The sequence below is a fragment of the Neovison vison genome, chromosome 10 (assembly GCF_020171115.1).
Source record: "Neovison vison isolate M4711 chromosome 10, ASM_NN_V1, whole genome shotgun sequence".
Lineage (NCBI taxonomy): Eukaryota > Metazoa > Chordata > Mammalia > Carnivora > Mustelidae > Neogale > Neogale vison.
This window is the reverse complement of record NC_058100.1, coordinates 47,712,557-47,727,344: the sequence shown is the minus strand read 5'-3', so window position 1 is coordinate 47,727,344 and position 14,788 is coordinate 47,712,557. Positions and strand designations below refer to the sequence as shown.

At 56.6% G+C, this 14,788-nt stretch overlaps 1 protein-coding gene across 7 annotated transcripts in view; it reads right to left on the bottom strand.

Annotated features, from left to right (window-relative positions):
* Window positions 1-12,447, bottom strand: part of KIAA1614 (KIAA1614 ortholog) — a 38,074-nt gene extending 25,627 nt beyond the window's left edge. For 4 of the 7 annotated variants that reach the window (XM_044267227.1, XM_044267230.1, XM_044267231.1 and 1 more), the window contains exons 1-3: window positions 12,333-12,447; window positions 7,619-8,562; window positions 6,815-6,878 (exon numbers count right to left, since the gene is read on the bottom strand). In XM_044267227.1, coding sequence (XP_044123162.1) covers window positions 6,815-6,878; window positions 7,619-8,528 — 974 coding nt within the window. In that variant the 5' untranslated portion in view covers window positions 8,529-8,562; window positions 12,333-12,447. Of the gene's footprint in view, window positions 1-6,814; window positions 6,879-7,618; window positions 8,563-9,460; window positions 9,488-10,200; window positions 10,254-12,332 lie in introns of those variants that run through there. The other 3 variants (XM_044267225.1, XM_044267226.1, XM_044267228.1) reach the window with 2 other exon arrangements.
* Window positions 12,448-14,788: the final 2,341 nt, after the last annotated feature.

The following is a 14,788-nucleotide window of genomic DNA, read 5'->3' as shown; positions in this document are numbered from 1 at the left end:
CCACTCTGCCCATGTTCTCTCTCTCAAATAAATAAATAAAATCTTTTTTCTTTCTTTCTTTTCCTTCCTTCCTTCCTTCCTTCCTTTTTCTTCTTTCTTTCTTTCTTTTAAAAGAACTAATTGTTGGGGACAGCTAGAGTACCACAGGAGTACTCTGGCCGTTCCCTCTGTCCCTCCAACCACCAGTGTCCCAAGCTGATTGCAAGGACAAGGGTGGCCTGTGCCCCCATCTGGTCTCTCCCTCTAAGCCAGTTTCCTGGTGGAGAGACAAGCTTAGCTTTGACCTCAGCTCCCCTAATGGCCAGACAGGTGGAGATCACCAGTCAGAACAGCTACCTCGCCTCTCCTAGCCAAGGTGGGAGGTCAACAGGACAGAGTAGACTCTTTCTACAGCCATTATAATCCTGGATTAAAATAATAAGCTCCAGCTTATTATGCGTCTCGGTCTCACCCTTTGATTCCAGGAACTCGAATTAGGGAAATAATTTGGACTATAAAGAGATCTGACATTTCCTAGATTCCAGGATCCATGGGCAAAGGGGAAATGTATCACATACAGGACATATATAAACCTTCTTGTCTTGCATTTGTTCCATCTTCGTATCCGATAAAGCTTTTAGATGACCGAGGGCCAAGCCCTCCTTCTGTCCCACTGTGTGCAGTTTCCCCGAGTGAGGGGAAGAGAAAAGGCGGGCCTGAAATTGAGTCCTGACTCCGTGTGGCCTGACAGTGGGATCCTATCCTGGGGACGTTATCACTGGCGCCTTCCCCCTCGTGGGCGGCAATACACAGCCAGGCTAGAGCAGAGCGCGGGTTCCAAGTGTGGCTCTGGAGCAGCCTAACCAGGTCCTAATTCTGGGCTGCCCCTTACAAGCGGGTCACCCTGGCAGGTTACTCTGGGGTTAAGCCTCAGTTTCTTCATCTGCTAACGAAGAGCTCAGCTGAGAAGAGAGACTGAGATCCTTTTAAAAGGAGCAGGCTAAAAATAAAATAAAATAAAATAAAAGGAGCAGGCTACTTGGTACGTTTCAATCAGGTTAGTATTCACTACTCCTACTGCTGATATTATTGGGGTTATTTATTTTAAGTTACTCTCTTCGTAGGAACAAAGGATGGAACCCCTAACCGTGAACTGAAATCCCCAAGAGATGACATTGTCCTCGTCTGCAAGGGGAAGGTATGTTTGGAAAGGAACCTGTTCCGAAACTCAAGAAGGCTTGGTGGTTTTGCTCTGGACCACTCTTGACAGGGCTTACCGAGAAGGTGATGCCCGTCGAATGGGGAGCCCGAGGAGACTGGTAGCGGAGGGCAGCTGCTGCCCAGAGAATTAACAGGAAACTTCTGACCAGAGAAGGAAGAGCGGGCGCCCTTACGAATGGTTGCTGTCTCACTGAACACCTTGGAAAGGATCTGGGGGGAGGCGAACAGAGCTTCCTTAAGACGCCAACTTCTTACTTGGGGAGAGTAGGGCGGCTGGCTTTGTTCTTGCCATCTTAGGCTAACAAATTCCCTAGGGGGCGGCCCCTCTGGGCAGCACCGCCTGGCCTCCTTGTGCAGAGCCAGGTGCCCAAGACTCTCCCCCATAGGAGGGAGAGTGGCCGGCTCAGCTCCGGAGGCCAGGACGGAGGGTTTCCTCTTCTTGAAAGTCAGCCCAAGCCCATAGGTGGTCTAGAGTAAAGCAGCTTTCTGCAGCCTCTGTATTCACAGAAACTGGTACCATCATGAGGTTTCCATGTGTGGCGCGTGGGCGAGTGTGGTCACGCTGTGGCATGCGTGCTCCAGGAGGCACGAGCTGTGCGTCAAGGCTTCAAGCGTTAGGGTTCCTCCTTCTTCACCCAGCACTTAGAACCCTACACAATCCAGAGCACAGTATCGGAACACTGGTGAGTGGTTTACCTTTTCTTTTTAGGTGTGCTCTTGGTGGGCTTGGGAGCGCCAAGGGGGCTGTCCTCCAGTTTTCCTTTGCGTCTGTATATCTGAGTCTGTGGGCAGGATAGGGGGTGGCTGGGGATACGAAGGACAGGCTGTGGCTCTGCCATCCTTCCCCACTCCCTTGCCTTGGTACCCCTACAGCCGGGAGAATCCTGGGAATGTGCTAGAATGCCTCTTCTCCCATGCTCACCCCCAGGACTCATCATGCTCCCCAATCCTCGGGGCTCAGAAGATCCAGAACCCGACTAGTCAGCCAGAATGATCTCCAAACCCTCTCACCAGCTGTGGAGCACGGGTGCCAGGCCACAGGCCACGGCAACAGCCCTGCAGTCTAAAGACACGGTCATCGGGGGCACCTGGGTGGCTCAGTGGGTTAAGCCTCTGCCTTCAGCTCAGATCATGATATCAGGGTCCTGGGATCAAGCCCCGCATCAGGCTCTCTGCTCAGCAGTGAGCCTGCTTCCCTCTCTCTCTCTGCCTGCCTCTCTGCCTACTTGTGATCTCTGTCTGTCAAATAAATAAATAAAACCTTTAAAAAAAATAAAAAAATAAAGACACGGTTGTCGGACCACGGACAGCAGTGGGTGCGGCAGGAGGAAGACAGAGAATGTCAGTCCGCTTCTCACTGCCCTACTTAAAATCTCCGTTCCGTACCTCTCCATAAATGGAGAGCCAGCCTTCCCATCTTGTATCCTGTAGTATCCACACATCTCGCTTCAGCCTTCTCGGAAGCCTTCCTGCAGGCCCTACGCACACGGGGCGTCCTGTCCTGTGTCCATCCCACTCCTCCCAAGCCCACCTACGCTCCTGCCTCTGAGCCTCTGCCATACGTGGCAGGCACAGGGCGCTGGAGATAAGATCGGCACAGTTTTTGCCCCCAAGGAGCTCCAGGAGGAGACCCAGCAGCAGCATCTATGGCTAAAGCTGATGCAGGTGAAGACAGCAGTGAGCGCAAAAATGGGCAATTCCCTCTGAAATCATACACAGAGGTTGGTTCACAGGATGCGCTCTGAAAATGCTAGTTAATGTGTTAATTTTTAAAAAGCCGGGGACTAGCAGCTGTGGGCCTGACCCCTTGAGCCACAGGCCAGGCCTCTGAAATCCTTGGGGAATCCCTGCCTGTCTCCCTTTGCACGGGGGTCTATGAGCTGCTTTGGGGCAGGGAGTTTTGACCCAGCAGGGGCCGGAACACTGGAACCCACTAGGGTATGGGCCGCTGCAGGCTGGCCCTCTGCCTTCTCTTCTCATGAAGAGGTGTGTGTGGGGGCTGGGCTTCCCTCGGGCCTCAGCTTCTGAAATGGGCACGATTCTGCCACAGGGATGGGGGAAATCAACAACCTGGGAATCCTCTGAGTTTCCTTCATCATTAGAGCACAAATAAAACACAACCCAAAAGACCCTCTTCTCTCCATTTTCCCCAAGGCTGAACAATCACTACAGCCCTGCAGGGCACGGATCCCCTGCGGAAGGTCCTGATGGAGCCGGAGTCGGCCTCAAGGGGGCGCCCTGGCACCTGCCGCCGCCCAAGGCCCGTTGCTTTCAGCTCAGACTCCCTTTGGGGACCAGCCCTGGGATGTGGATTGCCTTGACTACACTGCCCCCCTGGCTTCACGGATGTTTTGCACAAGCCGGGTTAACTTGGGATCCTAAGGCAATCTGTAATCCTGATCTGCTCTCTCAGTGCCTCCAGATAGGGAAGAGGCCGAGCTGGTCCAGGCCATTTTATCAGTGAGGGTGGGATGCCCACGGGCTGCTAAGCATGGACGAGGGCAGAGCCAGCCCTGAGCAGAGCGCCCACCTCACTCTCCTCCCTGCGTCTGTCTCGGACCGACCAGATCCCCCTCAGCCCGTGAACAGGTGGCCGACAGCCCTGGCCCCCATCCGCCCTCTCTGAAGTGCTTGCCTGCCACGTCCTCCTCTCCCCAAACAAGAATCCTACTCCCCAAATTATCTCAACAGTGCTTGGGTGAGAAACAAGATTAGCCCATGGAGCCTGGCACCTCTCCTTCTTTGCCCTTCCCTCAGAACACCTCGCCGGCACTGGGGGAGGCAGAAGACCCCCAGATCCCTAACTTGAGGAGCGGCCTGTGGGGCCCAGAGGACAGCTGGGGCAGTGTGGCGTGTGGGTGAGTGCCCAGACCGTGGCACCAGGCAGCTCTGCCAGCAAACCCTGGTTCCCACACTCACTAGCTGTATGACCCTGGGCAAGTCACTTAACCTCTCCCCAGAGGGACCTCTTTGTCAGGGACCAGGAACAACTGCCACAGTTAGTTATTAGGATAAAGTGAGGATGTGGGCAGAGACTTGGCACAAGCCCGGCACCCAATAGGGGCTGGGAAAGGGTGGGGCTGGCATGGTCTTCCAGAGGGAAGGACTGGCACCGCCACATTCCAGCTCTCTAGGATTCAACCTTCCCAGTGGATGGGGCTGCCCTGGGGTCAGGGGATGGAGGTCTCCTCTGCATTTGGCTCTTAGCCTTCAGGGTCCCGGAGCACTTCTAGTGTTCCCACAGCATCTCAGGTGTCCCACCTGCAAGGTCAACTGTCTCGGAGACTGTCCCCCTAACAGGCCACCTGCATCCCGTGCACACCGTGATGACTGTCTGAGGCTCGGCAGTGACCATCGTTTCTGATCGCCATGCAAAGCGATAACAACTATAGACAATTATAATTAAGTAAAGGTTGGATTAATATGGTCAATGGGTGTTTGATTGCAATTCTCAAAGACACTGATGCCGGACCGGAATGCGAGGCTGGACCTTCTCTGCGTCACAGCTGCAGAGGAGATCAGAGGACTCACTGCCAGAGTCTGTTCTGACCCCCTGAAGGATGGCCACCGAGACACACGGCCACTGCCGCAGAACACACCCCTGCCCAGAGCCCTAGGCCCCTCCGTACAGACACTAAGTCCCCAGGATGCTGGTCCCATTGGCACTGCTGGACTACAGAGTGCAGAGAAGCAGACCTTACTTCCAAGGTCTCAGGGGAAGTTCAGCTATAAGGAAAAGGTGTCAATAAATCCATCCCCCTGAGGGAACAGGGGGAGCCTGCAGCATCTTAGGGACAACTTCAATTTCTGCCCAGGAGACTCAGGAATAGAACCATTGAGGAGCTCTGTCCAAGGGGGCCTCTAGATAAGGCCGATGTTTCTCTCATTCCTGAACTAGGCATGTTCCCTGGCCCTTGGGCCTGGGTGTCTGCTCAGGAGAGGCCTGACTGTGCACCGCAGGTCGGTGAGGCACCCCAGAGGCCAAAGTTTTCCCCAGGCCAACTCCATGCCCAGATAGACGCTGGGCACAGTCCTAGAGCTCACTAAGACAGCTTCTTTTACACACACACGCCCATCACACATACACACACATCTGCACACACCTACACACCTTACCCCGGCATACCTACACCCGACCTGAACCCTCAAATGCTGCAGGTGGCCTGGCGGTTGAAGCAACTGTCCAGAAATCCCCATCCCGAGGGTTCCACACAAACATGATCGCCGCACAGGACTGGGGTGGCGTCCCTTCCTTCCCCATAGTTGAGTTTCTCCTCCTCTAAAATGGATATTCTTAGTACTTATTATCCACGTTCTCCATTCAACAGCGAGCTCTGGACAAAACCCCAGGGGAGACACCCTACGGGGGGGGGGGGCTGTGAGAAATGGCACGCCGGAGCAGGTGCAGGAGGAGGAGGCCCCAACTCGCAGGACTCGAGGTTCGTCTGCCCCAGCTGCCTCCTCTGGGGCTCCCCAGGGAAGGAGGAGGGGATGGGGAGGAGGATAGCAGGTCCCTGACGACCAGTCCTTTCTGCAGCCACACGCCTCCATACGGTGGCTCAGCTACGTGGGGACCTGGCAGGGGGGAGTCAATGATGCTTCCAAGTCATAACTAATGAGCAGCGAAGGCGTCAGAAAGGCTCCTCTCCACCCGGCCCTTGGCCAAGGCCACAGCAAAGACCGACTGGCCAACTGCACCAAGCAAAAGCTGGATCGCCTGAATGGGGGCAGCCTCGATTTATGGGGGGGGGCCTCTTCCACATTTTCTGGAAGGCAGGTCAACGGAAGTGGAATTTATGTAGGGAGTGGCCTGGGAATGAAGCAGCAACAATGCTGACCTCTGCCCTCCACAGAAGCTGGGAGACCCTCACCAAGGGATGTCACTGTGCAGCTGGAGACACAGAGCCCGGGGAGCCCAGAGCCAGGAGCTCACTGAAGACGGAGGCCAACCTCTGAGCAGGCACCAGGGGTGGCCGCTCAGCACCACTGAGCCCACATCCTGCCAGGACACGACACTTGGGAGTGTGGCCCCCTGTCCTGACCACCCAGAGCACAGTTGCTTGGGGACGCTGGTGGCAGGGCTGCAGCACGCCTGTGGGATGTCACAGGTGAGGTCGGAGGAGGCAAACCCCTTTACAGAACCAGCAGCTCTCTGGCTGGGGAAGGAGCTGTGGGGGACAAGCTTTGCAATCTGTGGACTTGCCCTAAGGATTTTCACAACCATTGTCTCCTGATGGCCCCACCACAGTCCTGGGAAGGAAGCCAGACAGATGCTACGTGGGCCAACTTAAGGATCAAGAGACCGAGCCCAGGGCCGAGAAAGGACGCCCAGGGACGTAAAGTGGGTCATTGGTAATGCTCTGACACTGCGTCCTGTGCCCAGTGATTTTTGCTCGAGTAGTAGCCAGACAGCCATGGGGACTCGGGGGGGACAGACAACTTCTGTGGGGTCTCAGATATGAGGATCCACAGTGGCCCACTGTCACTGGTCTGCTGGTGTGGGGTCCTGCCTGCCCCTGGCTTTCCAGAGCCCTCCCACTCTCCTGGTGCTGGGCAAGTGAGGGGGAGCCCAGCGAGGCTGGAGGGAGAGGACGCGTGCGTCCTGGGCTCTCACCTGCTCTGGTCTGAGTCCTGGAGGGAGACACCTGAGTCCCAGTCCACGTCCCCTGCCGGCCGCTCTAGGACACAGAACAGAAGCAGAGATCAGGGCTGAGCCAGAAACCGGGCTCTCAGCTGCCACTTCATGCACGTGGAGAAGAAAGTTTTCTCCAGGAGTGGCTTATTCCCGAGATAAACCCTACTCTACTCTGGGTCTCAGCCGAGGAAGCAGAGGCACAGTCTGTCATGGTGACCGCTGGTGAGCACTGCCATGGGCTAAGGGGACTGTGTGGGTCCTCTCAGGTGTGGGTGAGGAATGGACTTTTGTTGGAGTGGCAGGAAGGACGTGTAAGAAGGCTCTCCCTGGCCTGAACCGTTGCACTTCCCAGCAGAGCAGCTGCCTGAGAGAATGCCTGTGTTTTCTGTGTGTGTGTGGGGGGGGTGGTTTCCACCAGGAGGCGATGAGGTCCACTGGGGCTGGGGGCAAGTCATCTGAGGAAGGTCCAGGAAGCCTCTCTGGAAAGGGCTGTAAGCCACAGGGAAGAAATCATGGTCGCCTCCACCCCAAGCTCAGAGGGTAGCCTCCAACTGGTCTGGGGGCTCATGGGGGTCTTCAGCAGGCAGGCCAGCTGGGAGGTGGTAAGGAGTCTGTGTCAAAGCCCAGAACAACAGGACATCTTGTGAACGAGGTGGCCAGCGGCTGTGCTCTTCTCCCTTCCCTTCCCTGCCGCACCCCTCCACACGTACCCTCTGGCCCCTTGTCTCCTCCCGGACTCCCTCCTTTTGCCCCCGCCACCCAGGCCTACAGAGTGAGTCTCACCTGGGGGGCGTCTGTCCCAGGATGGAGTCCAGGCTGGGATTCCCACCCTGGGTGGGCCTTGACCCCCAACATTTAACATCTCTTGCAGCAGAAGGCGGTTCCTCTCCACCTGGTCAGACAGGGATAAGGCACTGACCCCGGTGCCCAGAGCCCCCAGCTCTGCAGCTCGCCAGAGCCCCCCCAGTAGGGCTGGCCTGGGAGCAAAGTCCTCCTCGCAGGTCAGAGACAAGCTGTCCAGGTCTCTGCCCGAACCTAGACCATCCTGAAGGGCGTATGACCTTCCTTTCCTCAGGTTGGCCATGTAGGCGACCTTGTCACAAGGCCCAGGGCCCCCAGGCCGGCCCGGGGTGACTCCGTGAACAAAGTTCTCTTGTAAAGAGCCAGGCCCTGGCGGCAGACTCCCCTCATTGTCCGGCAAGGCCTGTACTGCTTCTGGAGGCCACGGGCTCCTCCCGTTCCAGCACTCCAGCCCAGTAGAAGGTGGCCTGGGAAGTCTGGGACCCCCGTTCTGGGCAGGTTCCTCCTTGTTGATACCGCTGTCCAGCTGCCCATCGGGTGGATTCTGAGTAGGGAGGACCTCCTCCGCATCGGGCAAGGAAGACTGCTCTGACAGAATCTCAGGTGCGCCCCCCTTGACTCGCCTGAATTTGGGTTTCTTGGACGGCCGCTCATGAGAAGTGAGGCAGGGGCTCAGCCCCTGTTGGCCTGTGGACATTTTTTCCTTCAAGGCCCTCACTTTGGACTCCAGCACAGAGGGGCCTTGGAGTTGCATGCCCCATGCCCTGCCATGCTGGGGGGCCATCAGGCTGGGGGCTCTGTCTTCCAGAGAGCAGGACCAGGGTCTTGGAAGGTGTCCATTATGCAGCTGTGGTTTACAGCCACTTCTCTCCACAGCTGAGGTCATCTCCATGGAGCTGGCTGTTCTTCCCCCTATTTGGGTCCCTCTGGAGGAGAAAACAGACAAAGCTCCTGAGACCCAGCATGTGGCCAGTAGCTCTAACCACCCTCTGGGTCCCCAAAGTGCCTTGGGATCGAGCCCTGTGCAGATGCAAACAACCCGGGGACAGAACTTTGAAAAGTGCAAATCACTAGATGGCACAAATAAGTTATTGGGATTTTTCTGCCAATTCTGAGCAGTGTTCTAGTTTTTCTATTCCCATTTTACAGATAGGGCACAATGAAGTTTCAAACAAGCCAAATGTGGACTAGAGTGACAACAGGGGTCAGATTTCCCAATCCCTGGCCCCCATCTCTGCTGACAGGCGGTCTCAGGGGAGAATGTCAGATCTGCTAAAAGCTAACAGGCACCTCCCTTTTTAAGGGGAACCAGAAGGGATGAGGGACTTCAGGAAGATACCACACAGGATCTGACCCCTTGGTCGAAGGTGCCTCCCTGTGTATAAGCCACAGGACAGTAGCATGGGGCTGTGCTCCGAGGGTGGCCACGACCGGTCACCAGCTCCTAGCCACATCTGCTCTGTGCCAGGCAGGCCTGCCAGAGCTTTCCAACACCCTCTCTCAAATGATCCTCACACACTCTGCCAGAAGGGGATTATCTTCCTCACTTTCACAGACAGAGAAACTGAGGCACACAAAGATCTGGTCACACGGGCTGAAAGGAGCCTGGATTTGGAAAGCCAATTTCCTTCTAAGGCCAGGGCTCTTTAAAGCACTCAGCGATGGGGTGATTATTAACCCTCCCCCCAGCTCCCCTTATTCTGTCGATGAGAATATCCTGTCAGGAGAGGTTAAGTGACTCGCCAGAATTGCACGGCTCCTTGGTGGCAGAGCTGAAGTCAGTGTATTCACAGAGAGTGAAAGTGAGCACGGGATTTTACTCACCAAGTGGTTCAGTGCAACAACATTTACCCCACTCGCCGAGAAAATGCTCCTTAAACCCCGTACAATTAGATAGGTCTCCCTTGAAGTAAACCGCATGTATAAAAATTCATATTTACACGAATTACAAATTAGAAGTGAATTTTTCACTTCAGATAGGAACTAAAGTTCACCACAGGATTCTCTGACATGTCAGGTCCCTGCACCGGCGTGCACTACAATGCGATGTACACGTGTTTCTGGAATGTACGTGGTTCAAAAGGCACCACACGCACAGAGCGCAAATGTCACGTCAGCCTTAAGCCTGCGAAGTGTAAGGAGTGTCTTCAGGAGGGCGAGATGGTTTCCTCCACCAGCTGGTCGAGAATTTACCAACTTTCTCTTTGCAGCCCCCAATCCTCTTCTCTCAAGTTCGGTTCAGAAAGCAGGGGATTCGGGGCGATGCCAGGGAGAGGAAAAGAACTTCCTGACGGGCCGGCCCTGGACCCGCACCGCCGGAGCCCGCGAGCACGCGAGCCTTGCGCGGGGCTCCCCGGGGCACCGGAGCCTCCCGGGCAGCCGGCCGAGCCCGGGGTCGCCTCCGACGCCCACAGGCTGACGCGGGAAGGACGCGCAGGGCGGCGTCCCCGAGCCCCGGCCCGCTCCGAGGCCGGGCTCCCCCTCCCCGCCTCCCCTCCGCTCCCCGAGGTCCCCCCCTCCCCCGCCGCCCCGGCCGGCCCGGCGCCTCGCTCCCGCGTACTCACTGGGGGCCGCCGCCCGCCGGCCGGGCCGCCGCCGCCTCGGGCGCCGCCTCCATCCCGCCGCGCGGCGCGGCCCTCCTCCGGCCCTGCGGCCTGCGCTCCGGCCGCGCGGTGGGGTGCGGGCCGCCGGCCGCCTGCGGGTCCGCGGGGGGAAGCGGGCGCGGCCCGGGCTGGCAGGCAGCGGCATGGGCTCTGCCAGCGCCGGGAGAGGCCGAGCCCGGCGCGCCCCGGGCCGGGAGCGGAGAGAGGGAGCGCGGAGGGCAGAAAGGCGGAGCAGCGGAAGGGGCTGGAGGAGCGGGGCCGGGCCCCCACCCCGGCCTCCGCCGCCCTCCTCTCCCTCCTGCTCTGGCCGCGGGCGGCCGCGGGCTCCGCCGTCCCGGGGAAAGGAGGACGAGCGGGGCCGGGGCGCGGGGACCGCGGGGGCGCGGGGCGCTCGGAGGACCCCGCGGGACCGACCCCCTTCGCGCGGGGCCGGCCCGGCAAGGCTTGGGGCGCGCGCGGCGTGGGACCCGGCTGCCGGCGAGCCAAGGCTAGGAAACGCGGCGTTCCTGCCGGCTCCGCGGGAGTGCGTGGAACTCTGCCCCCGGCGCTGGGGAGGAGGCTCGGCTGTCCCGGTGGAAGCTAAGGAATGCCCTTCGTTTAGACAACTTTTCCAGAGAACTGGGGCCCTTCTCTCCGAGGTGCCCTTGTCTCGGAGGTCAAGGTCATTCGTTTCTGCCTTTCAGAGGCTCGAGGGTACCCGGAGTGGTGGCGGGTTCCCTCATCCTGCCCTGCCAGCGGGAGAGCCTGGTACCTGCCTTGCCAGCCCCAGAGATAGGGACGGGTTCTCAGAGCCCTGGGGACTCCTGAAGGGACTTTGCCACTTTCTCCACACCTGGGAGGAAGTAGCCGCAAAGGGCTTCACCTGCCAACGGAGCTTTCTTTCTCTTTCCACCCAGAGGGAGGTAACGGATCTCACCTGTTTCCAAACATTTGTCAACAAAGGACAGGAAATAGTAAGAGAGGACCCAGGAGATTCCAGAAATCTTTGCAAAGGGAAAAGCGCTCGTTCATGGTTCCTCAGCCAGACAAGCTTCTCGCTCAAGTATGGATTGCGCTCCTGCTTGTGCTTGTGTGGTCCTGTCACCCTCTAGATGACAGGCACAGCAACAAGACCACACAATGGGCTGAGTGCCTGAACCGGGGTGGAGGGGATGGACGGCTTCCAGGCGAGGTCTGGCTATTGAGTGAGGAGGCCTTACCCCGTAGTAAGTGGGGGCATCTGGGCACTGCACGAGCCTCCCCCTCCCCCCCAGGAACGGAGAGCAGCTATCTGGGGAGATGGGCTATATTGGCCTTGGGCTGACTTAGGAACCTGAGAGATTATCTAGAGCAAATCCTCTATGTTACAGAAATAGGCCCAAGGTCACACAGCTTTGCTGTTGGGTGGTCTCCAAAGTCTGGGGTCAGCGATCTTGCAAGTGAATCCTTCCATATTCCCAGACCAAGCTGTTCTTCCAGCAGGGCACTTACCACCATTTGTTAGTACGGATCCCTTCGTAACACAGTCATGTGCCATTTATGGAGATTTATGGAGGCACCGTGCCCCTGGCATTGGGCTAAGCACTTTACGTTCTTTATCTCATAGGGTAACCGTAAAAGATGGGTACTGTTCTTGTCTCTTTTCTACAGATTATGAAACTGAGTTAAGTGATCTTCCCAAGATCACAGAGCTCGTAAGTGGTAGGCTTTCTAGCGTTCGAGACCTTCACCTCAACCACGCCACAGAGTGTGGCCGGCACTGTGCCTGTGCGAGTTGAGCATGGAAAGAGCCTGAAAAATCAAAACATTGTCAAGTGCTGTGAGAGCAAAAACACGCTTGCCGCCCTGGTCTAGCCCTTCCGGTCTAGATACTTTCTGCCTTCCTTACTCCTGCAATCCAAGGTAAAGTTCTGGAAACCTGCTAAGACCTCTTCCTCGCATCCACTGGCAATGCCAAACCAAACAACAATACTCTTACTGTTATTGGGGAACTTCTATGAGCTAAGAGACTCCATATAGGATCCCTTAGATCTTTACAACAATCCCACCAAGTGAGTGTAGTGTATTTCTTTAGAAATAAGGGAATTGGGGTATAGAGAGGTGAAAGAACTTGCCTGAGGCCACACGGCTAGTCTACTCAGAATCTGAATCCAGTCCTGTGGGGCTCCCAGATCTTCTGCCTTCCTTCCTTTTTTCAGAGGCATCTCAGAGCCCAGACTCCAAGAGGTAACTAACTTCAGGACTCCTATTCCCCACCCCCGGAAGTTAATGATCTGTAAGGCAAGTTTCTGAAAGTTCCAGCAAGAGCTTAATGTTTAAAGGAAACCTGTCCCCCCCTTTTGAAATGCAAATAATCACCTTCAGTTTACTCATTACATTTGTTACTTTACACTTAATATAGGGGGATGGGTTTTTAAACCCTACAGAGGTTTTAAAAGCCATCTACACGTACCAAGAAGCCTATCCTCAGAAGCTATTGAATTACCACAACAGTCACACGTGGGAAGGTATTTCTCATTCATCTGGATTCTCTTTGGTTCAGCAAACATGCATTGAGTTTCTACTACACGCCAGGCACAGGAAAGACAAAATATAATACCCACAGGCCCTGTCCTTGAGGAATTTCTGGTCAAGCTGGGCAGGGAAGGGAAACAAACTTTCTGTGTAAGCTGTCCCCAGTCAGGCTAGCACAGGGTGGTGGTGAAGGTCTGCTGACAGGAACAGCTGAGGTGTGTGACTGAGGTGTGTGTTGGGTAGGAGGGGTATCACGGAGCCCAGGGTCTTGGACAAAGAGCAGGTGCCAGCCATACAGGGCTGGGGGCAGGGGGAGAATTAGCATAAACACAGGCAGCAGGTGTGAAACTGCCTGGTTCCCCTGTTACTACGTGTAAAAGTTACACTGGAGAAGGCAAGGGCAGGGCTGGCACTGCAAAGCAGGGGTTATGTGGCCTGCTGGAGGGCATCTGGGGTCCGGGTGAGGGGCTTGGACACTGTCCTGTGAAGTGGCCGTCCCTGGAAGGTGGGCTACCTCGAGCATGGCCCCTTATGTCCTGTGTATCAGAATCCTTCATTACTGTGTTTTGGAGGAACAAAAATACGGGGTAAGTAGCAATCACATAGCCTTCTTCCTCCATTTGAACAATGAGGGAAACCCACCATCCCAAGAAGCCTCCCTCCACTTAGCTTGGATGGAAACACAGCCTCTCACGCCTCCTGCCCGCCTTCCCTAGACATGCTCTGGACACACAGCTTTGAGCGAGGAGCCATGTTGGATGTGGAAATCAGGTTTCACTTAGGATAAAGGGAGGGATGAGAGATGGTCCTTCAGGTCACACCCTTAGAGGTGGGTGGGGTGGGAATGAGGTGGGAGGGCTCCTCTGTCATCCCTCCACTGTACCGCCTGGAGGAGCTTCTCACCCTGTCTTGGACGTGGGGCACGTGATCTGAGGAGCACGCAGAGGCCACTGACGGCTCCTGGGGATGCTGTTCATAGCTCCAGGGTCTGCCCTCAGGCTCTTCCCTTTTCCTTCCAGCAGAGGCTCAAGAGAGCCCTGGGACCTGTCTCCTCCCTGCCTGCCTCTCCCCTGCTTAGAACTCTCCTGCCACTTGCCAAGGGCTGGTGTGGTCTGGGCCTGTGTGGACGCTCCTGGGACACTGGTGAGAGGCTGAGTCCAAGGTCTGCTCATGGAGATTCTGACTCTCTCGGCTGGAGTAAGGCCCGAAGTCAGCCTTCTAGCAGCCCAAGTACTTTCAGGCCCAGTCAGGTTGGAGAAGGGTCCTGTGTTCAGACTCCAGCCCCTTCGTAGGGCCTGTGGACCTCCGGCTTCAGCTCCCAGCCCGACAGCCCGTCCCACACGCCTGCCACACAGAACTGCTTCCAGCTCCCCCGACCGGCCTTGCTGATTCCGATCTCCTTGTCTTTCCCGGGCTTTCCTTCAGCCTGAAACACGCTGCTTCCCCTCACATGCAGTTTGGCTGTCTCCGAGGAGACCTTCCGCACAGCTCAAATGGCCCCCCTCAGGGACGTCCTCCCCAGTTCCTTCCACAGGCCTCCGAACCGCTGCGGCCAGACCGTTTGTCACACTGATGGACACAGACCACTTCCTGATCTGGATCTGTGTCCCAGGCCCCTACCACGTGCCTGCTGCATGAAAGGCATTGACTAAATGCCAAGCAGCTCAAAGAAAGAAAGAAAAAGTCCCTATCAAGTAAGGCTGCCTGACAGGAGAAGAGGGGCCACTGCTTGCTACAAGGATCAAGGTCATTTCTGAAGGATTTGGTTCATTCGCTCGACATGGCCAGTCCTGCCTCAGGGTCTGTGAGAAAGTCGGTCCCTGGCAGGGCCAGGCCCAGCACCCAGGCTTCCTAACTGCCTCTGGTTTCCCCTGACGCCCAGGCCTGCTTGCCCTGCCCTTCCTCCTGCCTCCCGCAGTGCTCAAGCATCACAGACAGTGGAAGGGGCATTAAGCTTCCATTCTGAGCCTGGAAATCGGGAGATCACATAGTTCTCAGAGGAAGAAACGGATGGGGGAGGAGAGAGCAGACAATGAGGCACTAGCGCAGGCAGGGT